The sequence below is a fragment of the Chamaea fasciata genome, unplaced genomic scaffold (assembly GCF_029207755.1).
Source record: "Chamaea fasciata isolate MVZ Bird 193981 ecotype frontalis unplaced genomic scaffold, bChaFas1.0.hap1 SCAF_20, whole genome shotgun sequence".
NCBI classification, from domain to species: domain Eukaryota; kingdom Metazoa; phylum Chordata; class Aves; order Passeriformes; family Sylviidae; genus Chamaea; species Chamaea fasciata.
The window spans coordinates 5,796,039-5,822,661 of NW_027094105.1; the positions used below are offsets into that span (position 1 = coordinate 5,796,039).

The following is a 26,623-nucleotide window of genomic DNA, read 5'->3' on the forward strand; positions in this document are numbered from 1 at the left end:
GCCTGTCACATGACCCAGCTGCGGGGGCGTGCCCAGGGGCGTGGCTTGTGCAGCACCACGTGACGCCGGCGTGGTCAGGGGGGCGGCCCCGGGGTCACGTGACAGCGGAGCGAAGATGGCGGCGGGCGGGCCGAGCGCGAGGTGCGGGGCCGCGGCCGCTCGGGCGGAGGGAACGCGGGGGCAGCGTGGGGGAGGCCCCGGCTCCCGTCTGCGGGCGGACCCCGCTCCGCGGGGCCGAGGGCCGAGAGGGGCCGGCGGCCAGGGGACGCAGCGCGGGGCCGGGAGGTTTTAAGTGCGGCGGGGCGCGCGCCGGGCTGGCCCCGCCCCCGCCCCGCGCGCGCGGTGAGGCCCCGCCCCCCCGCCGAGGGACCCTCGGGGACCCCCGGCCCCAGTGACCCGAGTGTCGAGGGGATGTCGTGGTGTTGTAATTCTGTCGGGCGACATGAGGCTGGGCAGGGCTCCGTGGGAGCCGTTGCTTTGCGGGCCCGGGGCTCGGGCTGCGCTCTCTTCGCGGGGTTGCCCCACGGACGCTCAGCTCCTCCTTGCGGGCTCGGGGCGCGCCGGGGCCGGCTGCACCTCCCGCGGCTTCTGCAGACGCACGAGTCAAAATACACACGTGGAGATGTGCAGCGGAAGCGATTCAATGAATCCCACGTTCAGTGATCACCTTAGTGCGGTGGTTTCGTTTCTCCAGAGCACGTTGTCATTTATTATAACACTTTTATCTTCTGGGTGTTCCCTAGTGCCTGATTTTTATTAAATGAATGACACCTCAGTTACTTGTGGTTGTGTACGGAGAGCTTTCCTTCCTTAGGTGTCTTGGAGCCTTGTCAGTGAGGGGACAACAAACCACGGTCTGTTTTATTCACAGAAGAGGTTGTGAGGGAACGAAAGGCAGGGGGGTTGCTTTACTAGGCTGGGGCTTAGATTTGACAATAAGTGAAAGAAACTGTGTGCAAGACAAATGAAGGCACTGATCTGACATGATCACTGAACCTGGGATTCACTGAATTGCTTCTTCTACATTGCTGTTCCATTCTTGGTAAAACTCTGGGCCTTTGGGTGCTCTGTGTGGGCTGGAGAGGTTCATGGCAGAGAAGTGCTCCCAGCTATTGAGGAATGAGCAGGGAGAAGTGATGTTGATGGGTGTGCTGGAAATAACAGGTGTTGTCATTCATTAAGTGTCACCACATGTCAGAAGTTGCAGATGACTTTCACTGCCACAGTGAGTTATTTTAATAATGTTATTCTAAAAATAAGGCGCTGAGTGTTCTTGTGTAGACAGGCTTTGTGTGGGGAGTTGGGGTGTTTAAATCCTCGTTTGTAATGCGTTGCTAACAATTCATCATTTGTCTAAATGAAATACTCCTTTTGGCAAATATTTTTTCTCTGGGCTGTTGTAGGCAGACTTTTTTTTTTTTTTTTTTGAATGCATGTGCCAGGGTCAGGATGTGATCTGTAATTCCTTATAGTGCAGGTTGGCTTTTCTACAGAGCTCTCACAAAGAAACTAGAAGCTGGGTGTAAATGTTCTGGTGTCTGTGTAAAAATGGTGCAGTTTTTCACTTCACACCATTTTATGCTCTGCTTAGAGTGGAGGATGAAAGTGATGGAAGAATTTGTTTGAAGGAGAACATTGAATGTAACAATAAAATACTGCTTTATTAAGCTTTCCGTATACGGCTTTCATTTAGTTTCTTGTTAGGAGCCTTAAATGTTTAAATAGCAAAATCAAATTGAGCTGGTAACCAGATATCAGTGTGAAGCTTTGATATGAATTCCTAGCTCTTGCTGTCTCGGTTGTCACCCTCTCTGTGTTTTTCCTTGGTTTTTCTAGGACATCTGAAACTCATTAGCTAAAAGCTAATGTTCCTTAAATCATTTTTCTCGCATTGCGGTGTCATTTGCTGCAAGTTAATTGCAGGTTTGAAAAATGTAAGCTAAATGGGAGCCTGAAATAATGTTCATCATTAAAATACTCTCCACCTTTCCCTTGTGTTTGCAGGAGCAGCAGAGAATTATGGACAATTCTGCTGGGCAGATCAGCTTTGAGAGAACCAGTAAGTTCATGCCCTGGTCAGCAGGTTTGGTCATCACTTATTGGGCTCCATGGCCAAATACAGGATTTGTACATCTCTTTGAATATTAGTGGAAATGTTTTTTGCTGCTCTTCCCTCTTTCTCAGCATGTTTTTTGTTCCCGTGCCTCTGCTACTTGTTAATTCTTCCACTGCTTGTTTACAGCTGCATGAACTGCCTGGAAGGGTGTGTGGAAAAGGTGGTTTCTTTTCTGGAGTGGGCAAAAATGCTGCTGCCTGGATTGCCCTGGGGTGTTCACGTCTGGTACAACTGCTGTCTTATTTTGAGGGCTGGAGCCTGTGCTTTCGAGAATTTGCCCAGATGTTGGGAATCCAAATGTTTCTAAATGCAGTTCAGTGCCTCCCTTTTCCCCACCCTCCCTAGGAACAGGCAGTGCAGCTCACTGCCCTGTCCAGTACTGCATCTGGAATCACTCTTGAGCCACAGACACCTGTCTTGTGTTGTTCTTGCCTCTCTGTGGTGGTGGAATTCCTTTGCTTTGCTGTCTAATATTTGGTAAAGCACTTTGAAGAGTCTGTTCAGTGATGTTTGGTTCTGTTTTAGGCCCAGATTGCTGCAGAGTTGAACAAGCACTGGCAGAGGCTGTTAGAGGGACTGTCATACTACAAACCACCGAGGTACAGTCGCTGCCTGATTTTAGAAATTAATCTCTAATGTGGAGTTTCCTAGTAAGTAGAGAAAGGTTACCGAATACTGTTGTATGAAATATTGAAAGGTCACTGAGAAAAAAGCAAATGCTTGCTTTAAACTGATAAAATGGAGAACTTTGAAATGATGCCTTTTTAATTCTTTCCTTGAGATTGCTGCATTTTTAATGACTAAAATTGCTTTTCGCTTTAGCACGACTTCAGCAGAAAAAATCAAAACTGATAAAGATGTAGCTGCTCCACTGAAAGAGTTGGGTCTGAGGGTCAGCAAGTTTTTGGTGAGTGAAGCTGCCCTTGGATAATTTTTTATACCTGGAATGAATTGTTATTGGAATCTGATACTGAAGCAACCTTCGTGATGTTGAGTAGAGAGAAACTGAAGATCCTTTCAGTTCAAAGTAATCTAAAGGATGCTGAAGTACATGTTGAGGCTCTAGGTCAAACTTCCAAAGTGATGAGTAACTTTGAGATGCTGTGGTTTTTCTGGTCCTTTTCAGCAGCAGCTGCCTGCTATTGGTCTGAGTTGGGTTCTTCCAGGCCAACTGCTCAGCTAAGAATCCAGTGTCCCTTAAATCAGTTGCCTTGTTTGATAATCCTCTCAGCTTACCTGCAAGGTTCTGTTTCTTTAAGCCAAAAGTTTAGAGTTCAGTGACTGGTGGTACCTTTATTTAAATGACTGATGCTCCTTTAGCTGAAGTTAAACTGCAGCTCAGTGACATTAAAGCTTGTGCATTTGGCTTTGAAAGAAGTGCTGATTAAAGCATCTGCTTGGTGCAAAAATATTCTTCTGGCATGTTATTTGTTTTCAAGAGCTGCCTGAGTATTTCGAGAGTATCTTAATCTTTAATGATTTCAGTTGCTTTTTATTAATTTCAGATAATTTCTATTTCTTTTGTTCAGGGTCTGGATGAAGAGCAGAGTGTGCAGCTGTTACAATCTTATCTTCAAGAGGATTACAGAGGAACAAGAGACTCCCTGAAGGTCCATAGCTCTCATTTATGTTCTATTTACTCCACATCTTTCCTTAGTAACAATTGTTTTTTGATGCAATTGGTCACATGTGAGTCCTAGTTCTGATGGGGAAATGGCTTTGTAGCTTTTCTCTGGAGCTGCATCCAGGCTTATCTCTTCCTTCTTGGATCTCTGCAGGAGCTCAGCTCCTCTTTCTTTCAAAGGAGTACAGGAAAGCTACAGATTTGTGAATGAGAGTGGAGCTGAAAAATAAATATGTAGTTAAAAACTAGTATTTTGGCTTCGTGCTTTTGGAATCTGTCTTTCCAAATGATCTGGAAAGAAAAATAGTTTTTTATTTGTTTCAGTCATTTTTGAACATACATTTTGTCAGTAGGTGTTTCTCCAGTAGGTGTTTATTTTGTTGTGTTTTGTTTACAGACAGTTCTTCAGGATGAAAGGCAGAGTCAGGCTCTGATGCTGAAGGTTAGTCATTTCCATTTGTATTTTCTGTGGAAAAGATCTGTTGGCAGCAAACCTACTTTATTTCTGGGAAAACCTTGAAACAGTTGAAGTATTCATTTATATAAAGGATGGCTTTTAGAAGGTGCTTCTGAAATTGAGGAATGTGCATGTGGATTTGAAGAGTGTCAGTAATTGCTGCAGAAATGAATTTTTAGGCATGATACTAGGGAATTTAGCTGGGTAGATGTACGCTGCCTTATTTTACAAAGCTTGTAGGTTTGTGTGTCCCTGTCTGACGTGACAAGATTGATGATAATTTCTGACAGAGGGTAGTAGGGATGTCTTTTTGCCTTTCTTTTCCATGTTTTCTCACCTAACTGTAATTATAGATCTGTCGTTATGGCAGTCTAGATTAAGTTAATTAGGTGTTGGGTTTTTTTCTCCCAAATTCAGAACTGCTCAGTTGAAATTCCATCTGTAGTAACTCTATTCCTGTGGTGAAGGCCTTGACAGTGGTTGGGAGAGGGAGGGAGGTGCCTGGGAGTTGGACACTGTGCCAGGTTGGTATTGATGGCACTTTGCATTCACAGCTGGCTGACTACTACTATGAGGAGAGGATCTGCATCCTGCGCTGCGTCCTCCACCTGCTCACCTATTTCCAGGATGAGAGACACCCTTACACAGTGAGTACAGCACATGGTGTCATTGAAACGGGCTAAATGTGGAAGCTGTGGGGTAGAAAGCCCACGGGTGTGAAAAGTTCATGGACTTGTTTGTTCCTTTAAGGCACAGTACTTCCAGTGTATTGAAAAGTTGGACAAGGAGCTCGTTCCGAATTACCGCAAACAGTTTGAAGCGCTGTACAAAGCGGAAGCTCCGACATGGGAAACACATGGAAATCTCATGGTATTTTGTTTCTTACTCTTATTTATCAGGCTTATAAAGTTGTTTCTTACACATAGCGTATTGGAAAATACATCTGTACAGATGCAGTTAAGCAGGACATTCCTCCTGGTTCAAGAAACATAAAATTTGTTTTCTCTCTAACCGAAAACACTTTTGCTCAGAGACAGAGTTCCATGAACCTACTGTTCTTTGTAATAAATCTGTGGAGAGCACTGGGCCAACAGAGCCATTTATGTGTAGTTGTTCATGTTCTCTCTGTACTTAGAGTGGCTTTCCTTGCTGTTGACACAATTATTGGCTACACAAGCTGCTGAAATGCTTCCACACTTCTCAGTTTCTGACTGCTTTGGCTGCCCTTTGAGCTTTGACATGTGATGGTGGAACTTTCCTTTGTGCAGACAGAACGTCAGGTGTCCCGGTGGTTTGTGCAATGCCTTCGGGAGCAGTCCATGCTCCTGGAAGTCATCTTCCTCTACTATGCATACTTTGAAATGGCGCCTGAGGAGCTTCTGGCATTTGCAAAGATGTTCAAAGAGCAGGGATTTGGCATGAGACAAACCAACAGACATTTAGTAGATGAAAGCATGGATCACCTCGTGGATCGTATTGGGTAAGTGTTGTGGGTATTTGTGAAGTGGCTACAAAGCATAACAATTGTTTTTCTCAGGAAGAAATGAATTTATAGTTAGGTCTTCCTTGTTCTGTGTGGGCCGTGACTCAAAGGGGGAATGAGAATCCTGCCATATATCCTGGTGGGAGAGAGCTATAGAGGTGGAAAAGCTCTCTTCAAATTTCAGTGACCCTTTCTTGTCTGTTCAACCAGAAAAGGTAGTTCTGAAGGTTGTAATTTGTCCTGTACCAGCATTTCAAGACAAAATTTGGATTACGTGCTGTTAATTTCTTGTAATTTCTTACTGCTTCAAAGAAAACTGAGCAAAACAAACTAAAGGTGGCTTTTTGACCACTTAACAGTTTAAAAAAAAAATCACCTGAATTCTCAAATAAAGTTTCTGACCTACTTGTTTTACTCTTCTACTGCTTGTAGCTACTTTAGTGCTCTTATTCTGGTGGAAGGCATGGAAATTGACTCTCTCCATGAGCGTGCTTTGGATGACAGGACAGAGGAGCACAAGCTGGCCAACAGTCAGCACATCCACCAGGTAAAACACTGGCAGAGTAACCAACCCCTCTTCGAGCCTAACAATACAAAACTTACTGTGATTACCCAGGCACTGCTGTGTCTGTAAACTTCTGGTCCTTGGTCTTGGTGGCCAAGTGTAGAAACTGGCATCCACATACCGTGAGAAGGGCACAGTTAGCCGTGTGCTTGTTGAGTATGAATGACTTTTAGATCTCAGTTCTTCGGTTTTTGATTTGTCTCTGTGCAGGAGATGGACAATCAGCTGCTGCAGTTGGGGGATCTCTCACATCATGCTCCAGTGCTTTTGGCCTGGGCTCTGCTCCGTCACACCATAAACCCAGAGGAGTCCACAAACATCATCAGGAGGTTGGGCAGCACTGCTATCCAGCTAAATGTCTTCCAGTACCTGACAAAGCTGCTGCGATCCCTCAGCAGTGGGGGCAAGAATGTGAGTTCCTTCAATTGTACATACAAGCTTTGGAAGGTCTAACAGCTCCTGATGTACAGCTGTGATGGAAAGCAGATGGCTGAACCAATGTTCTTTTCAAACATGCAGAAAAGCATTTTGTATCATCTTAATCTTCTTTCAGTGAGAATCAGAAATCAAGGTGGAATGAAACAGGTTGTTATGTCTAGAGAATTAAGAAAAGCTTTGTAAAGCAAAGAACTCCATCTCTCTTGAGCAGAATAGACTCCAGTTTATCAAAGTTTTTGGTTTCCCTCTATTAGTGTGTTTGCCATTGTGGATCTTGAGTACTGGGTGATTTAACTCTGCACTGTTCTCTGTATAGGGCTTCATTAGACAACATGGGCTATTAGGGTAAACAGCTTTGTAGACAGAGGGCAGTGAAAGCAAATCTTTTTGATTCCTAGAAATGTCAAGTGCTCTTTTTTTTTTATTTTGATGCCTGCTAGAAGGAATTTCTAGTGATAATAGTAATAGCAAGACTTCTTTCAGTGAAATATTTCATGTGAATGTGGAGCTTAACTAATGACTGGTCCCTGTTTTGCTGCCCCTATGCAGCAAGGATACATAAAAAAGGCAGTTACTTGGTGTGTAAAGCAGACTGAGTAGAGTTACAGTGTGCTTGTAATTCATCGTCTTTCCCATAACAGCCTTGTGTATGTTTTCTTTGCAGTGTACTGCCAGCACAGCTTGTATGTGTATTTATGGACTTCTTTCCTTTGTCCTGACATCACTGGAATTACATACGTTGGGCAATCAGCAGGTAAGCATCCAAGACCCTTTGCATTTCTTACGTAATTTAAAATAACTGATGCTAATTGCCTATTAAATTGTAATCCTGCATTTCAGACTGCAGGCTTTATGTGGCTTAGGGAGACCCAAATGAGTGATTTGCTGGTTTTCCTACTGCATTCACACCGTGCAGATCTAGTAAACACTTCTACAGACTGGCAGATTAGTAATGGAAGTCATTTGAAGTCATGCATTTGAAGTCATCATGCATTTGAAGTCCTGTGGATATGAAACTAATTGTTGATCTGTTATTCCCAAAGTAATGCAAATAACACAAGCTCCATTTCTGAGTTGGACTGGACATTTTACAGCCCTCTGCAGATACTGTGGATGCATTTGTTGTGGCCAGTTCATTCATGATGAGGAGCTTGGCTTTAGGTTGTGGTCTGGGGGTGGTGTGTTTTGGCTCCAGGAAGTAGTTACATCTTGGTGGGTAAACATGGAAACTTAAATTCCAGGGATGTGGCAGCACCTGGGTGGGACAAAATCCTTCTGTGTGAAGTAGCTTTGTTGTTTTTTTTTTTTTTTTTCCCATCCTGTCTTCCTTTGTAGGATATAATTGATGCTGCATGTGAAGTTCTGGCAGCTTCCAGCATTCCTCAGCTCTTCTGGAAGACGGTGAGTGTGTTTGCAAACTTGTTTGACCTACCCTGTTTGTAACTAAGACCTGATAAAAAGATTCCCTTTTAGGAAAGGATCAGGCTGGTTGTATTTAGTGAGTTGGTTTCTAGGAGGGCCTGAGGAGCAAATGTTCATTTGCATCTATTTTTGATTTACTTTTACCCTTTCCTGCTTTCTAGGTACAGCCTTGGCTTTACACTTGAAAAGGATACTGGAACGAGTGTTAATATAGGTGATAGTTGATAGCAGGGCTGGGGCTGCAAGGATTGAACTAACTGCTGGCAAAAGCATTCTGCTGATTTTTTGTTGTCACAGAATTAGGATGATATGTAATGCCTTACAGTCTTACTTCTTGCCTTCTACTTGCAGACTGCCTCATGCTTTAGTCTGTGCAAGTGTGATCTCCAGTCACTGGAGTGATACTTTTGTGCATGATTAATGTTAAATGTACAGCTTAAAAAGGAACTGTAACCTTGTGCTATACTGAGACTCCTTTAGCTTTTCTTTTGAGTAATAAAACATTTGTTTTCTGTTTCCACCTCCAGGAACCTACTGCAGGTCTGGGTATTATCCTGGACAGTGTTTGTGGGATGTTCCCCCATCTTCTCACTCCTCTCCTTCAGCTGCTCCAAGCCCTTGTGTCTGATAAATCTACTGCAAAAAAGGTAAAAGATCTCTCTTGGTGTTTGGGGATGATTTGTTTCAAGTCAGGGATGACATGCTCTGTGATTCTTTCTTTCCATTATGTGTGCTTATCTCAATTGCAGTCTTAGGTAACAGGCATAAGCTTTTGTCTGAGAGCAGTGGACAGGGCTCCTTTAGAGTCGTGTGCTGTTGCAGGATGCTGTTTTCTGACTTTCAGAAAACTTTTCAACTTCAATGTTTGAAGATTAAGATGCTAATTTTTACGTGGTACTTACCTGATTCATTAGATGGGACTTGTCTGAACATGAGTGCTGTGTAATAATGTTTTGGTAGGGTTGATGTATTAGACAGGTATTGTACACCTCAAGTAAACTTGGCTGTTCTGGAAATGACCTGGTTGATAAATTTTTGAGAAGCTCTGTCTCTTTGGCTGTGTTGTTGAAGCTCTCTCTGATGCAGGTATACAGTTTCCTGGATAAAATGTCCTTCTATATTGAGCTGTACAAGCACAAACCTCCAGATGTGATCTCCCATGAGGACGGCACACTGTGGCGAAGACAGGCTCCAAAGCTCCTCTATCCTCTTGGTAAGGAAACTGCACTTCATCTTTTCTTACTGAAATGCTTTGGGGAATGTAGCTCTTTCTTTACCTGGCTTCTAACCCATTTGTGACTTTGTTTCACCTCCTTCTTCAATCTTAAGGACTAGGTCAAACAAATCTACGGATACCTCAGGGAACAGTGGGCCAGGTGATGCTGGATGATCGGGCTTATTTGGTACGGTGGGAGTATTCCTACAGCAGCTGGACTCTGTTCACCTGTGAGATTGAGATGCTGCTCCATGTTGTGTCAACAGCAGGTGAGACAGCCTGGGAGCGTAAAAGAGAATAAAGAATTAATAATTGGTGTCAATTTTAGGTTAGTAGTAGGACTAAACTGCTCTGAATACATTTGGAAGAGCATGGAATACTTTTTCAGAAACCTGATGATGATTATTATTATTTTGTAAAATTCACTGGAAAAGGCCAAGAGCATGTAGTGAAATGAGATACACTTTAGATGAGGGAAAAGTTGAGATAGATAAACAAATGTTTTTTTGATCTGGGAGATGGATGGTTTTGAATCATGTAGATATGTGCATTGTTCCAGGCTTGAATACTGCTGAAGTACGGTTTTGCATTCCAATGTTTTGTTTTCTTTACCCAGATGTGATTCAGCATTGCCAGAGGGTCAAGCCCATAATTGATCTGGTTCATAAAGTCATCAGCACCGATGTATCAATAGCAGATTGTCTTCTGCCAATCACGTCACGGATCTACATGCTCCTGCAGAGGTGAGTCACTGGCAGCAGAGGTACCTCAGCAGATAGAGTGACCTGGAAGGATAGCTGATTACTTATTTTGCCAAGAGCTTTACAAGATGTGTGTCAGCGCTGGAACTCCCCAAGACTGGTGTTCAGCTCTCACAGCTGTTCTGGTTACACATAGGTTAATGTTTTGATGCAGCAGAATGGCCCCTCTTCTACTTCTTTCCTGAAAGGTGTGCAATTTTATCCCTTTAAAGGCATTTTTGATTAGTAGTTTTATTTACATGAAAGGGGGATAAAACATAACATTAGAGCAGTAACTCACAATGTTTCAAAACAGTTGTACTTATTAACTCCTCCAAGAGTTAACTGCCTGGGAATTGATGTTCAGCTGTATAATTATTGTTTGCTGTGACAACCTGCTGTCTTGCCAGCCTTGCTCTGGCAGTAAATTGATCTGACTCAGGTGTGAGGGGGAGGTGGCAGGTCTAGACTGAAAGTGCAGACTCTGGTGCCTGTATTTATCTGCTTAAATTTTATATGTGTGTACTTCAGTGAGAGTGAAAGAAGCTTTTTGATTAAAAAATCAGACTAGACCACGGGTGGCAGTGATTTTTTTCATGCATGCTGTTTGTCTTTTGTAGGCTAACAACTGTAATCTCTCCCCCTGTGGATGTTATTGCTTCTTGTGTCAATTGCTTGACAGTCCTGGCTGCTCGGATGCCAGCCAAGGTGAGGAAAGGACCTGCTGGTGAGAACTAGTGCATTTATATGTAAATGAGAGGGAGTATCTGTACCTCTTCTCTTGCAGGTTTGGACTGACCTTCACCACACGGGGTTCTTGCCATTTGTTGCCAATCCACTGTCCAGTATGAATCACATGATTAGGTATTCATGTTCCCCCCCCCCTATTTTTTTTAATCTAATCAATTCATAACATGCAATAAGAACTTGTTGCCAGTGTATAATCTCTGTGCCTGATGTCTCTCAGTCATGTCAGAACCCTGCTATTCATGTGATAAACTCCCTTGCTCATTTCACAGTGCAGAGGGAATGAATGCTGGGGGCTATGGAAACCTATTGATGAGCATGGAGCAGCCCCAAGGCGAGTACAGTGTTACCATCTCCTTCCTGAACCTGGTAACAACTCTTGTCCGGGTGAGTGCTTCTGGAGTGCTCTGGTGTGACACCAGCTCAGAGCTGTTAGGACTGAGATGTGAAAGTGATCTCAGCCATGTCTGAGATCAGTCTCTGCAGCAGGGCTCTCTCAGTAATCTTTGCTTGACTCTCTCTTCTGCGCTGCTGTTTGTGCTTTCTCTGATCTGATTCTTACAAAAAAACATTTTGACTTGTCTCAAATGACTACAGAAGACTAGAAATTGCTTGTAAATCCATGTCCCCGTGTTCCATGGTTTTCTCATACTTCAGAGACAATAAGGAATATCTTCCTCCAAAAGTTTTCTTGTCCCCCTCCTGGTTAAATAACATTTCTGTTTCTCCTAGGGACAACTTGGTAGCACCCAGAGCCAAGGCCTGGTGCCCTGCATTGTTTTTGTTCTGAAGGAAATGTTACCAAATTACCACAAATGGAGATACAACTCTCATGGAGTGAGAGAAAAAATTGGTAAGGATGTTAAAAGGGAGAGTAGGAGGGGAAGGGGATAAAAGAATCACCTGCCTTCTTCTTTCTATCAGTCATTTGGGATTTGCGTTGTACATCTCCTGATATTGTTAGTTGCTGTGATTTGTTTGAAAATACTAGGAACGAGGCCAAAGTTTTCAAAACCTGAGTAGTCCATTTCATCTCTGTTTTAGGGTGCCTAATTCTGCAGCTGATCCATGCTATACTGAACTTATGCCCTGAAATGGATCCTCGCAGCGGGTAAGACAGATGAGAGGTCTCACACCTGCAGCAGCCTGGTTTACAGTGCAGGAATCACTGTCATTTTGTTTCAGTTTTTGAAATTAAACGACTGGGAGGGGGCTGGCATAGCTGTGTAGTGCTGGTTTCAGCTCTTTACTGAGTACAGGAAGGGTAGCAAAAGATTAGGGACAGAGAAAATCACACTGGTTTCTAGAACTTCTGGTAGAAAAAAAGGAAAAGAGCAGATAGATTTTCTGGGACAGACTGCCATCCACTTTCCTGCTTGGTGTACTCTGGCGAAAGTAGAAGGGAGAGTAAAGGAAGGGTCAGTGTGGGTGTAGAAATGAGGAGGTTACTTTTTGGTAGTTTTCTAAGTGCAATGTGGCAAAATGCCACACGTGCTCGTGGTGACGCTGTCCTGTGTTTGTGTCACAGCAATGCCCCCAGCCTGCAGTCCCTGTGCATCTTCAGCCTGGCCAACACGGAGGCAGGACAAGCTGTCATTAATATCATGGGGATTGGGGTGGACACCATTGACATGGTCATGGCCTCCCAGTCCAGCAGGTGAGTGGGCTGTGGCTGTTTGGGCAGATTCTGTGTGCTGGCTCTGAGTGAAAAGATCTTGTAACTCTGATGGAGTTTCCTCTTTGAATGCTGTGAAAATAACAACTGTTGGTTGTGAACACAGTTCTTATTTGGTTTCTCTTTGGAAGCAGTGATGAGTCCCAAGGCCAAGGCCAGCTGCTGATCCAGACAGTTAAGCTGGCGTTCTCCGTTACCAACAACGTCATCCGGCTGAAGCCGCCGTCCAGCGTGGTGTCTCCCCTGGAGCAGGCACTCACTCAGCATGGTGAGTACTGCTCCCTGGGGCAGCCTGCGAGCTCTGCTTCTGGGTCATCTGCAAATGGCACCATGTGGCTCATCACAAACACTGGTTAAGGTTTCCAGGTTACAAAAAGTGATTGCTACTGATGGGAGAAGGCCTCTTCTCCCTCCTCTAAGGCATTCTTCCCCTCTGGGACAGCTTTTAAAGGATTAATCAAACATGGCTTTCTGTTTGCTGCTTTGTAATGAGATTAGTGTAATTACAGAATATACTAAATCAGCAGCTGTTAATGCCTCTGGCTGGACCCAAATCATGTTCTTTTGGGAGACCAGCTTTGTTCTCATCTTCTGCTGTGGAAATCGTTATTTGGTAAACAGTTACACCTTGTTGTTTCTTCTCTTAGATTTTATTTGTGTTCTCTCCAGGGGCTCATGGAAACAACCTTATTGCTGTCTTGGCCAAATACATCTACCACAAGCATGACCCTGCACTTCCACGCCTGGCCATCCAGCTGCTCAAACGACTGGCTACAGTAAGAAATGACACCCATCACTGCTCCTTTGCTTCTCCCCTTGTGACTGACTCCAGCATTGAAATTTTTTCAAATAATTTCCTCAGGCTTTTTTTGCATCAGGGAGCTTAGTGCAAGTCGGTTGAAGCAGGGTGGACTGACAGCTCTAAGTTAGGACACGTGAAAAATCATCTAAAGGATCCTTTAGTTTTTCATGTGATCTTCTGCCGTTTCAGAAGTCACTCAGCACTCACTGAGAGGCATCCCATGAGTGGTTTTTTTTCTGAAAAGTGTTTTCACCTCCAGTTGTTCTCTTCCCAATTTTTGAACAACTTTCTCAAGCCACGCTCTTAAATACAATTCCTAGACTTTCCTACCTGGGATTTTGCCATCTTACTGAGAAGAGTACTCTACTTGGTTTTTATTGGGACCTTTCAGCTTTTAGACTTTCAGACCTAGGAAGCCTTTTATACTGTTTTTGTCTGCTAAACATCTGAAGTTTTGTAGCTTTCTTAAAGCATATAGATCCAGATATAGGCTTATTTACTTCAAGGAATGTAATTCCAAAACTGGTTTTTTTCTTTGTCTTTTTTATTCCTTTTGTAACCTTTGAGAAATAAGTGAGGATAGAGTAGAATTGCTCAAGAGGAAAAATCAGATCACTTCTCACATTTCTTCCTGCTTAATGACGTCTTACCTTGATAAGTTCATAGATTCAATATTAAATATTCTTGAGTTTCAATACAATCACCTCTGCTGTAGAATTGAGCATTCTCTGCAGCATGTTTATTTTTCCCCGGATGTTTGTTTCCGTGGGCAGGTTGCTCCCATGTCGGTGTACGCCTGCCTGGGCAGCGATGCTGCTGCCATCCGCGACGCCTTCCTCACCCACCTGCAGAGCAAGATCGAGGACATGCGCATCAAGGTCATGATCCTGGAGTTCCTCACAGTTGCCGTGGAGACACAACCTGGGCTCATTGAGCTGTTCCTGAACTTGGAAGTGAAGGATGGCAGTGATGGGTCAAAGGTACAATAGCAGATACTTGCCCGAGAACTCACTGCTTTTTTTTTGCATATTTCGGCACTGGATACTAAAATCTTGACAGTTCTTATTCGTAACCTGATGTGCTTAATGTAAAGATAACTGCAGGTTGTGCTTGTATTTAATGGATGTGGTGCTATGCCGGTTTCACTTTCCCCTGTACCCAAAGGGAAACTTTCCCCAGTATTTCAAGGCAGACACAGAGCTAGCAACAGAACATCTACTAAGACCAAGGGTGCCTGTGACCTGCTTTGTTCACTCCGTGTGCTGTTCTTTAAGCGACCTTAAAACACTCGTTCATGACACTCTGGCAGTGAGAAAGCCAAAGATGTGGGTGCAATGGACAATATAGTTCTCCAGCGTTATAACCATTTGTAACCTCTTGTCTCCTTTTGCTCTAGGAATTCAGCTTGGGGGAGTGGAGTTGCCTCCAAGTGGTGTTAGAGCTGATTGACTCCAAACAGCAGGAGAGATACTGGTGCCCTCCCCTCCTGCACCGCGCCGCCATCGCCTTCCTGCACGCGCTGTGGCAGGACCGTCGGGACAGCGCCATGCTCGTGCTGAGGACAAAGTGAGTTGGTGTTCTTTGCCTTCCTCTTTTCCAAAACACTCTTTCTGTGGTTTATCAGACTATTCAGGGTCGTCTGCATCTTAGTCATTGTGTGGTGAGGGTACACAGTGTTTGGGCTTTGAAGCCCCAGTGTGTCAGAAGCAAATATATTTCTGTTTCTTTTACACAAAGCTAAATAAACTTGTATTTGCCAAAGCATATTTTCTGCAAAGTTTGGAACGCTCAAAATGCTGCTAGGCACATGGCATGTGGGAGATAACTGGCGATACTTTTGTTTATGTCTTTTAGGCCGAAGTTTTGGGAAAATTTAACTAATCCCCTCTTTGGGACTCTTCCTCCGCCTTCTGAATCGTCAGAGGTGAGTTACATCCAGACAAAATGAGGGGATTTATGTACTTCTCAGAAAAGGTTTCTAAGTGATGTGTGTGGCTGTTCCCTCTGCTTGCAGCTTTCTAAAAAGAGCTGCGACCAAGTGGTTAAACACAGGCAGGAGATCAAGTGAATGCTGTCTCTGTCTTTTCAGAGACTGGGCAGACATGAACTGTCTTTTGAAATTCTCTGCTATTTATTCACATATGAAACAAAAATAGCTGTGTGGCAGCTGTGATAACACTGACTGTAGAAGGTGTGCTGTCTCAAGTGTATCCATATTGTGGGCTCAGGCTGACTGGTATCCTGGAGGAATTGATTAGGTTCTTGTTCTTCCTTTCTGTGCAAGTTTTTCCCTTCATTCTGAAAGCCCTGTGCTCTCACTCAAGAGTTTGACCTCTGAGCACAGTATTCTGTCCTTGTCACCAGTCTGTGGTCAAAATGGCATAAGTGTTGCTGTTGTGGGAGAAATAAGTCTCCCGCAGAACTGGAGTATCAGCCATCCCAAGTGGATGGTTAGGGATAAATCAGAATTTTACTTACCCTGTAGAGCTCAGATTTTGATTTTTTTTTTTGGTTGCTTGTTTTTTTTGTCTTCATAGCTCAGTGTCTTGGATACCTGTGCCTTAATAATGAAAATCATCTGCTTGGAGATCTACTACGTTGTCAAGTGAGTCTTTGGTAGCCTCTCCTTCATCCCTGTACTTTTTAGTTGTCTAAACTGTGTGTGTTAACTCTTGATACAATCACTAATTGCAGAAGGATATTACAATTCTTCTGCAGCCCTTAGGTGAGAATGTATCAGTATTTTCCTTGTATCCTGAAATAAGAATATACAGTATTTATTGAAACTAATTGTCAACTAAGCCGAGTAAACCCGTAGTGATTGAATCACATTTAGTAGTTTTCTCCCTCTTGATTTGTTTTCCTGAAAGTAACAGCTGTTTCCTAAGTTGAAAAGTCAGGATTAACTAAAATCTCTGCTTTAAAAAAAAAAAATCATAGATTTTCTTCAGGGATCATGTTTTTCCTTCGTATTTGATGCAAAAAGTGGGATTCCCTGCACAGGTCAAATATGTGGAATAACCTTCACTTGCAAGCTGTGTCCTTGGCTTTCCTCCCTGAATCTTGGAAGAAGTAAATTTTCTGACCCAAGAATAAATGAAGATAACTTCTCCTCTTGATTTGGTCAGGGGCTCGCTGGATCAGTCCCTGAAAGACACCCTGAAGAATTTCTCCACCAAAAAGCGCTTTGCCTACTGGTCAGACTATGTGAAGTCCCTGGCCCAGCACGTGGCAGAGACCGAGGGCACCAGCTGTGCCTCCATCACCGAGTACCAAATGCTCATCTCAGCCTGGAGAATGCTGCTCATCATCTCCACAAGCCATGTAAGGGCTGCCTCTTATCTCGCTGAGAGTCCGAAATGAACATTTTGAATAATACACTGTCAGCAGCTTCCTAGGGCCGGCTTAGCAGAATTCACTGGGTTTTTTTCTTCCAGTTTTGTTGTGTGTGTGAACACAGTACAAGTTGGCATGAGCATGGTGCAAGAGGTTAGAGTGGGTGGTGTTTTGCAGTTTGATCAAAATGAGCATATTGTCCTCTCAGCAGAAGAGGGAGATAGTAAATAATTTTTAGAGGGTTTCTAAGTAATTCCATACTCCTGACAAGCTTTTCCTGTGTCAGTTGAGGCAAGGATGCACCATTATACAATTAGTCATTGCCAGCTTCTTGTCAATGGTAACGTAGGACTACAGTGATTTCTGTAAAACTCAGCAGCTATAATATTGATGGATTCTTAAAGCAACAAAACAGTAAACTGATTTTAAGCTGCTTAGAAGATGCAGCTTTTGTTATGCTGATTGATCTTTATCTTTGTTGATTTAGGCTGATATCATGCATCTGACTGATTCTGCAGTTCGTCAGCAGTTGTTTCTGGATGTGCTCAATGGCACCAAGGTTTTGGTAGGTGTTGCTTCCTATCACTTCTTTCATTTCCTAATTGCTTATCCTCTTTGCACTATTTCTGCAGATGCTTGTAATCATAGGGTTTTTTAGTTCTTGTGGAAATGGACTGAAGCAGAGTCTCGCTCCAGAACTGATGAGCTGCTTAAATCTCTATTTTGTATGTGTCACTCTTGTCATCACTAAGTAACCCTGCAAGGGTCCTGGCTCTGGTCCCCTCAGTTCTGCTGAAGAACAAACCTGGTCGTGTGGTGGTGGTGCTTGGGCTGAGCACTTCTGAAGTGTTTCTACGTGTGACTGTTCCAGCTGTAATTCTTACAGTATTTCTCCTTAGCTCCAGGTTCCCATGTCAGTGCCCTGTCTGCAGCTGGGGTCTATGCTGTGTACCCTTCTTCTGATCCTGCTCAAGCAGTGGAAAAGGTAGGTATTTTGCTTGGATAATTATTAGTCACTGTTAAAAATAAAAACTTGGGAGATCATGTTTAAATAAACATTTGGGAGATTATGTTGAAGTGCTTTGCTCTAGTGAGAATCCCTTAGTGATCTGGGGAGAAAACAGAAGCCTTATTGAATTCTCTTTTGGGATGTCAAATGTCTCTTGGTTGTTGCTGAAGTTGTGAGAAATCTCTGGTAGCAATACAGTATTTGGTTTCCTGCTTGCTGGTGAAAAGTAGCAAAAGAGCTTTTGTGATAGTCCTGCTTTCTCACTCTGATTCTCACAATGAAGGAAAATGCATTCTCTCATTCTGTGGAATGTCTTTGGTGAGATCCAAATGGTGACTTAAACTTTACTTTGAAGAACTGCTTTTATTTTTGGGGGTCATATAACTTATGATCCACACAGCTCATTCAAGCCAATATATTTATTGAGGGATCTTGTCTAATCTGAAGAGCTCTCCCTTTTTGTTGTCAGCGAGTTGAGTTCTGTGGATAAAATCATAAACTCCTTGACGCAGATTCTGGAGGGAGTACTACAGGCAGATCAGCAGATGATGGAGAAAACCAAAGCCAAAGTATTCTCAGCTCTTATCACTGTTCTGCAAATGAAGGAGATGAAAGGTGAGGTGGTGCATGTGCAGGTGTTGAGGTGCCAGGGCTGAACATGCCTTACACCCAGCATGGGCAAGATAAACATATGGTGCTGGTAGTAGTGCTGGGTGCTGAATGTAGTCACCAGCCTGTAGGACTTCTCTCCTTTTTTCTTCCTTTCATTAGCTAGTTTTGGAAAGAGGTGAGATTTATCATTCATTCACTCTATCTCCATGTCTTCCCTTCTCTTGTCTTTCCCTGACAGTAACCCCTGTTTGATCAATTTGGTTCCTGTGTGTTTTTTGGAAACAGCTCAGTGGATGTGTAAGTCAGGCTCTCAGAGTGACTGCAGAGCTTAGATTCTGGCATAGGTTTCTAGTTAGAGATAACAAAAGACCCAAACACAAGAAAGGGAACGTTTTGTTACAAACCACAGACCCCAGTCTGGTCATTACTGCTGTCCCTTGCGGGGCATCTGGCATTGCAGTAGCACGTGAAGACCCTCAGTGGAATCTGGGCAGTATTTCTCTATGCAACACATACAAAGGCAACTGTGATTAAAAGTGTGTCAGGTTACTTGTCTTTGTTCCTTGTCCCACTGCTTTGGCCCTGCAAACCTGTACATTTTGAAAAATAAAGTAGAGGGTTGGTTTGATTTTAATTGTTTTCTTTGCTGTTGAATTTGAGTTTCTAGTCGTGCTGGTAAAAGGTGGGGCAATTTATTTTAATAGTTTTTATAAGAATGTAGCATTCATATGGACTCACAGACCACAGACTGCACCCCATCTGCATAAGTTGATACCAGCAGTCTGGAGCAGTGAGTAGGAATTGCTGTGGTGGAAAAATCTGTCCATAGTAGTGGCTTGATTTGTGTTTTGACATATCATGAGCTTTTATGACTTTGTATGACAAAAACTGCATGTCTTTGTTACTGAGATGAATATAATCCCTTAAAAATCCTCCTAGACATAAACATCTAACTTAGTCGCAGCTCCTCACATTGTTTTGTAGGTTTTGAAATGAGAACAGAATAAATGCTCATTCCAAGAAATGTGGCTCAGTGATGTTACCAGTTAAACTGGAAAGCTGAGTACAAGGACTGTGTGTTAACTGGTGTCTGGTGTGTGTGTCACAGTGAATGACATCCCCCAGTACCCCCAGCTGGTGCTGAGTGTGTGTGAGACTCTCCAGGATGAGGTCATTGCACTTTTGGACCAGACTCGGCACAGCCTGACCGTGGGAGATGCTGCAGATGACAAGGACAGCATGGAGACTGATGATGCCTCCCGAGTAAAGCACAAGGACCAGCGGGATGGGGTAAAGAACCTGCTTATCTGCTCTGCAATCTTGTCTCCTCTCTCTAGACAAAAGTTTTATGATGCTTGGAAGGACTTTCCCTTGTAGCCTGCTGCCTTCAAAGGAAATTTCAGCAGTTTCTATTTCAGAATTACTCGATGTTTTCTTGGCTCACATCAGTCTGGGAAGTTGGCTGTTGCTGCCTCTTCTTCAGATGTGTCCTAAAAAACATTGTCATGAGTGCTAATACGGCCAAGAGGTGTACAGAGTATAATGTGAGGAATACCAGGAGCCTTCATTTGTGATTCTGAGAATGATTGAACTTCAGGTTGTGTTAGTAAATACTTTTGAGATTTCCTTGGTACAGCCCTGTACCTAGTTACCTTTCCTTGTCACTGCAGGTGTGTGTTCTGGGTCTGCACCTGGCTAAGGAGCTCTGTGAAGTGGATGAAGATGGAGACTACTGGCTGCAGATTACTAGGAAAGTCCCTGTGCTTCCTACCATCTTTGCTGCGCTGGAGATCAGCTTGAGAGTTAAACAAAACCTTCACTTCACAGAGGCCTCATTACATTTGCTGCTGACCTTAGCAAGGACTCAGCAGGTGAGAGATGCAGAGAAGTGAGAGCACATAGCTGTACACTCTAAATAAGAAAAGTCTATCTCATTTTTTACCTCATTATCCTGTCTGTGAATGATGAGCTGTAGATAAAGGGGTATTTTTTGGAGGCTGGCAAGCAGCAGATCCTGTATGTACACCTGCTTAGTTTGCCTTGTTCTCCATCCTGGGATGTGTGGGAAAAGCTGAATCAGCCAGGCAGACCTGTCATTCACAGCAGGCACTTTCACTGAATGGATTCTGAAATGCAAATTCTTCATTAGTTTTAACAAAGTGTTATTTGTCTGTAACAAATTCAACTTGTGTGGGGCTTTAGGTGAAAACAAGGTTGTTCCAAAGCCCTTTGCAAAGATTATGTACGTACCAAAGCAGGTGATGAATAGAATTCTGAGTACAGTTACACAGGTTCGATTTTGCTTTTCTTGATGTTGAACTTTTAACAACATAAGAGGTGTGTGTAGATGAAAGTTTTGTAAAAGGGTGGTGACAGTGCAAAGGACAGAAACATCTACTGCAGCACAAGTCTCTTCAGTCTCCGAGAGCAGAGGCACAGATCCCAACAGCAGTCTGTTCTTGTAGGGAGCAGCAGCCATGGCTGGAGCTGGTGTCACCCAGAGTGTCTGCCTGCCCCTCCTGAGTGTGTACCAGCTCAGCACAAATGGAGCCATTCAGGTGGGTGCTGCTTCCTTCATTCCAGCTGGGAGTGCACTTGGAGAGCTTCTTGTGCCCTCACAGGCTGTGGCTGGAGACTGCCAGAATGGTGTGGAGGGAAGAAAGTGGCTTATTTTTGTCTGTGGTTTGTTCAGACGTCTGCTTCATCCCGGAAGTCCCTGGACGTCCCCTCCTGGCCCGGGGTCTATCGCCTGTCCATGTCCCTGATGGAACGTCTTCTCAAAACACTGAGATACAACTTCCTGACAGAAGCGCTGGACTTTGTGGGTGTCCATCAAGAAAGGATCCTTCAGGTGTGCCACAAGCTGCCTCAGTGCTTCACTAGGCTCCTCTGTTCCAGCAGCAGTGGGAATGAGTCAGAAAGGGCAGAAGCATTGAAAAGTCACTCCTGCCTCGGGGAGGGTTACAGTGGAAATAACTCAGGGAGGGTTACAGTGGAAATAACTGTGAGAGGAGGATGGAATGTTATCCCATCTGTCACTTACCTGTCTGTCATCATGGCCCTGATTCACTTCTCTCTCCTTCCCAGTGCCTGAATGCAGTACGGACCGTGCAGAGCTTGGCCTGCCTGGAGGAGGCTGATCACACTGTTGGCTTCATTCTTCAGCTCTCAAATTTCACAAAGGAGTGGCATTTCCACCTGCCACAGCTTATGAGGGACATGCAGGTAGGAATCAGGATATTGCTGTGGATAATAGATTGCCTTGGAGTGGAGAGAATTGGTTGTCTTAAGAGAAAATGGCACTATGTCACTTTTTTATTACCACTCCTTTAGTGGGAATTGCAGCTGAGGTTATGTAACTGCCCATTCTGTCAGTACCTTGTCTCGAGTGAGGAAATATAACTGTTGGCTTACTTTCAGTTCTTAGTGCCAGGTGATTTCAAGAAAATACTGGGAAATTAAGAGACTGTATGGATCCTGTATGATCACGGTGCTGTGTTTGGATTTGCTAGCTTCCAGCAGTGGCAGTGAATAGACAGGGTTTGTGCTTTTATGAGATTTCTCCCTGACTTTATTTCTTTCAGGTGAATCTGTGTTACCTGTGCCAGGCCTGTACCTCCCTCCTGCACAGCCGTAAAATGCTCCAGCACTACCTGCAGGTGAGGATCCTACACCAAGCTTTAGGTTCAGTGTTGCATGACCATGCTCCCTGTTAGAACCGGGCATTATTCATTATCAAGTGTCTTGGATGTTGAATAGGTGGTTGATAATCCTCATGGTGATTATTGACACCTGTCAACAGTTAGGATTTGCATTTCTTCACAGCAAAAAAAAAAAGTGCAGAGAGTAGACTGGACTCTGAAAGCCTTTGGACTGTGTAAAGCCAGTCCTAGATGACCAGCAGCCTGTGCTGAATGGTCTGTTGTCGTAAGGAGGCTGCATTGCTGTAGGACCCTGGAGTACCATTAATTAAGCCACTGTTGATCTGGTGTCCTTGATTTGATTTAATTTGTTAAATGGAGATAGTTTGTGTTCTTGGGACACCTTTAGGTGCACGAGGTGGAGATGATGCATTGCTGCTGCAGTGTTCCTTCAGCATGGCTCAGGCTTGGTGTGTTGATCATTCTTTTTCCCTGAGTGTGGAATCTAAACAGCCTCTGCAGCTGCCTCCCTGCAATGCAGTGTCTCCCCAGCCCACACCGACTGTAGACTCTCAGCAAGTGACAGACTTTGGGTGCCTTATTTCCTCGTTGTCTTTGTTCACATAGTATTTTTTTTTTCTCAGAACGTTTGTCCTAGTGCAAAATAATCATTCTTGTTTTCAAGACTTCCCCTTTTCTTTATCCACAGACAAAAAATGGTGATTCCCTTCCATCCAGCGTGACTCCCCGAGTGCAGCGGAATCCTCAGGCCTCCTCCAAACACCCCAGCCCCGAGTCAGAGGCAGCAGAGCAGAAGGCCCTGCTCACAGTGCAGTACAGCCTCCTCAAAATCCTCAGCAAGTCTCTCGCTGCCCTGCGCCATTTCACCCCTGATGTCTGCCAGATCCTCCTTGACCAGGTGGGCTCTCCAAAGGGGGCAGTTTCCAGCATTTTCAGGGGTATTCTGGGTCTGTGTGTCCTGCTTGATACAGTGACCCCACTGTATACCTGTCTGCTCTTCTGCACAGAGCAGGAAGGCAGGAGAAATGGAATTTGCCTTGGGAATCAGGCACTGCACAGTGTGGAGGGGAGACTTGGCTGAGCTTTTGTGTGAGCCACACAAGGCTGTGTATGTGTGACCTTACTGCAGCAGACAATAACCCAGCTGGTTTGTACCTTCAGTATACCATTCTTCAGGAAAAATCCTCTTGTCATCCTCCCATGGTGGTGTGACTCAATGCCTGGTCTCCAGGTTCACAAAAGGAAGGTTTAATCCTTCATTCTGGCAGTGTTCTGCTGCCAGCTGTTGGGTAGGGAAGGTCCTTCTGTGCCTCTGGGAGCAGCCAGTACCTTGGTGTGCCAGTGATGGCAGCTGTGTGAGGGGAGCAATGGAGTCTGATTGTGCAGTGCTGTGCAGGACACTTGGCTGCTCCAGTTGTGCACCTGAGACTTGGGAAATTATCACAGTGTTTCTATTTCTCCATCTAAAAAGTGTGATAGGGGACTGGGTATTCCTGTTCCTATGGCAACACCATACTCATGCCTCCAGGGTCTCACTCCTCTTTGTGTTCCTTCACAGTCGCTGGACCTTGCTGAGTACAACGTGCTCTTTGTCCTGAGTTTCACCACACCAGCCTTTGATTCGGACGTTGCACCTTCCTTCGGGACCCTCCTTGCCACAGTCAACGTGGCCCTGAACATGCTGGGAGAGGTACTGGCCCTTTCTGTGTCTGGGAGCACAGCAGTGATCCCAGCCTGCTCATTCAGCTGATACTCTGAAGAGTATGAATAGTTCTTTTCTGTCTCTAATGTCTTTTTTCCCTCGAAGATGGATAAGAAGAAAGAACCTTTCCCTCAAGCTGCAGGGCTGAATATGCAAGAGGGAACCAAAACCCTCAAGTAAGTTTCCAGTTATTTGATGCAGTTACAGCCAAGCAGCAGTCCCAGCTCCTCAGATCAGAACTGAAGTTGAGAGGCATTTGTGCATCTTCCTACATCCCTTGTGTATAAAGTCTCCCAATCACTATTTGACGTGGAAACCAGAGTGTGCCGACCTTTTTGGCTCCTGCTGATTTGGTTTCTTTGCACAGGTCTCTGCTCATGTTTACAATGGAGAACTGTTTCTACCTGCTCATCTCCCAGGCTGTCCGGTACCTGCGGGACCCGGCTGTGCACCCCCGGGACAAGCAGCGCATGAAGCAGGAGCTCAGCTCGGAGCTGGTGAGCACCTTGTGCTGTCCTCTCGCTGTTCAGTGTGTCTTGCCTGTGGCTGCCCATTTCCCAGCGTGACTGAGCAGCCTTGGGCTGCTCGTAGTGGCACATTCCTGTGCCACAGCACCCGGCTGGGGGAGGGAGAGGGTGAGTGGTGGAATGAAGCTGACTTGTTGCACACTCTGGTTTCAGAGTACGCTGCTCTCCAGCCTGTCCCGTTACTTCCGCCGGGGTGGTCCCTCTTCACCTGCCAGCGGCGTCCTTCCCTCTCCCCAAGGAAAGTCTGCCTCCAAGCTGGGTCCAGAGGGGCAGGAGCCCTTGTTTCAGCTCGTGCAGGCCTTTGTCCGGCACGTGCAGAGATAGATCCTGTCCTGGCCCTGCCTCCCTTGTCAGGACTTGCGGCGGAACAATTCACCTCCACCACAGAAGGCATCACCTTTGGCAGAGCTGTAATGAGGACTGGGAAGGGAGGGAGGCCAGGTGTGGGCAGTGGTGTCACCTGAGAACGAGATCCCATGGAACTCTTGCCACCCAGGAGCAGCGTGAATGTAAGGAGAGCCCAGCTGGCTCTCCGTTGACCAGCCCACGTGCACGGTCTGCTCGCTCTGTCTGCCAGAGCATCCTGGCTGGGTACAAGCACTGAACAGTCAAAACCTTTATTTTTATAGCTTGTACCTCAGCTGGGGAAGCTGTGGCTGGATGGGGAGAGGAGATGCTTTCTGCTGGGTATTAACCCTGCTCCTAACACAAGGTGCAATCTGCATCTCCCGTGTGGAGTCCAGCTAAGGCACACCCAAGGGATCAGCCAGCAATTCAGAGACCATCTTTCTACTGCTATTTTTGTACTGAATGGTTCAAGGCACGATGGTGTATGTGTGCTCACGCCTTCCCTTCACCCTGCAGTCTGTGTGTTGTGTGTGTTTCTGAAGAGCAAGGCCTCACTTAAGGTTTTTATGTCAAAATTCCATTGCTCCAGTCTTGCAGTTTTTTGTAACTGTGCCCTATTTATACTGATATTAAAACCTTTATAGACAGCAGCTGTGTTCATGGGTTTGTGTTGGACACAGCAGGACCAGTTCTGCCGTGCCTGGGTGGTAGTTCTGCTGAGCTGAAATTCCAGCTAATGCTGTGACTTCTGAGTGAGAATCCAGAGACTGAAATGACTGTAATTAAAGGCTGATTCCCTGGGTTCCCCACACCCACTCCCTTTCTCCTACTCTCCTGTTGGGGAACTCGTAGGAGGTTTGAAACGAGCAGCACTATAAAATACTCCTCAGGGATGATTCCCCTGCACATGGTGCTGAGGGCCCTGTGCAGGAATCACTGTCTGCAGTGAAGGTGCATCATGTGGTGTAGCTCTAGATCAACAAACTCTTTAAGGTTCTGAGGCTCAGTGTGTAGGAAGGACACTAAGAGAAAATCAGTGATTATTGCTTAAAATACAGCCTGAAATCTAGACAGACTTAGCTAAGGTAGAAATCAAATTTCAGTGTAGCTGTAAGCTATTGACCTACCAGTTATTTCCTAAATAGACACCTGATTGCTTTACCAGCCAGAACCTTTTTAATTTCAATGGTTTTAAGAGACTAGGGCTAGAAAATAAGATTATCTTGCTTTGAGAGTGGGCTTTTTTACCTTGTAAGCTTAAGTGCTGACAATATCCTGGCACATTTATCTAGTGTCACGTGCCCTGAGGGCTTTGGAGAGATTTGAACTGGCTGGAGTAAAGTCTTAAAAGTAGAAGGGAGTGGGGCTTGTGAGCTGGTGTGACCATCCAAAACCCAACGGTGTTTCCATGAGGCAGCCTGTAACCAGAAACAGTTTGTGCCATGGGGAACTGGGCATGACCATGGAGAGTTGAAGGTGAGCAACTGTGCAGGGACAGCAAATGGATGAGGGGAGGCCAAGCTGGAATCTGGTCCATCTAAGCAAGTTCAGTTGCAGCAGAGGCTGTTACTTGACAGCTCTGCTTGGGATCTTCCCTTTTTGTTACGGCTTTGGAAGTTGCAGCGTGCTCATCACTGTATTGGTGTTCAACAAGAATGGATTCTTCTAGGTGTTTATTCAAGCACCAGAGGGAGTTGGTGGTGCTTGGCAGGAGCCCTTGGTGCCAGACAGCAAAAGCAGTGGGTGCTGTTGGTTACATGTGTTTCAGAGCTGCAGCAGCATTTCCTGAGTCGTACCTGTCCCTGTCCCTCAGGCACAGAGGGGATCCAGCCAAGGAAGGCTCCCCTGACATCTGCAAAGCAGCAGCACAAATGTCACCTTCCTGTACAGAGTCAGGAGTAGCAATAGATGCTCCATGTGCTTTTTTTTCCTACTGCAGAGGGAACAAGAGTGCTGGTGCCAGGAAGAGAATTCCTTCTGGCTGCTCTGAGGGAAGAGACCATTTTCTGCTTCATTAAGCTGCTGCTGCTTTAATGTACCAAGGAGACGAATAATGGGAACAGGGATGTCACTGGCCTGAGGGAAAATAATCATGCTGGAAAGGAAATAGGCAGGAGTATATCTCTAATAGATCAGGACTAT

General features: G+C 44.9%; 1 protein-coding gene across 2 annotated transcripts; it reads left to right on the forward strand.

Moving 5' to 3' along the window:
• Positions 1-94: 94 nt before the first annotated feature.
• Positions 95-25,124, forward strand: NUP188 (nucleoporin 188). 2 transcript variants are annotated; one of them, XM_066201279.1, is made up of 44 exons: positions 95-141; positions 2,005-2,059; positions 2,642-2,715; positions 2,939-3,023; positions 3,646-3,726; positions 4,138-4,182; positions 4,752-4,844; positions 4,948-5,067; positions 5,466-5,677; positions 6,113-6,227; positions 6,456-6,656; positions 7,348-7,437; positions 8,019-8,084; positions 8,633-8,752; positions 9,192-9,318; positions 9,435-9,590; positions 9,938-10,064; positions 10,682-10,769; positions 10,849-10,925; positions 11,081-11,195; positions 11,541-11,661; positions 11,853-11,919; positions 12,337-12,465; positions 12,618-12,751; positions 13,153-13,259; positions 14,059-14,265; positions 14,682-14,851; positions 15,140-15,209; positions 15,823-15,890; positions 16,414-16,609; positions 17,109-17,186; positions 17,521-17,606; positions 18,100-18,245; positions 19,351-19,532; positions 19,913-20,113; positions 20,708-20,800; positions 20,935-21,093; positions 21,330-21,467; positions 21,827-21,901; positions 22,593-22,802; positions 23,463-23,594; positions 23,712-23,782; positions 23,974-24,103; positions 24,287-25,124. In XM_066201279.1, the coding sequence occupies exons 1-44, from the start codon at positions 116-118 to the stop codon at positions 24,455-24,457; spliced, it is 5,214 nt and encodes a 1,737-aa protein (XP_066057376.1). In that variant the 5' UTR covers positions 95-115; the 3' UTR covers positions 24,458-25,124. The 2 variants fall into 2 exon arrangements, with proteins under 2 accessions (XP_066057376.1, XP_066057377.1); XM_066201280.1 differs by lacking the exons at positions 95-141; positions 2,005-2,059; positions 2,642-2,715; positions 2,939-3,023 and having other exon boundaries at positions 3,679-3,726; positions 4,142-4,182.
• The last annotated feature ends 1,499 nt before the right edge of the window (positions 25,125-26,623 follow it).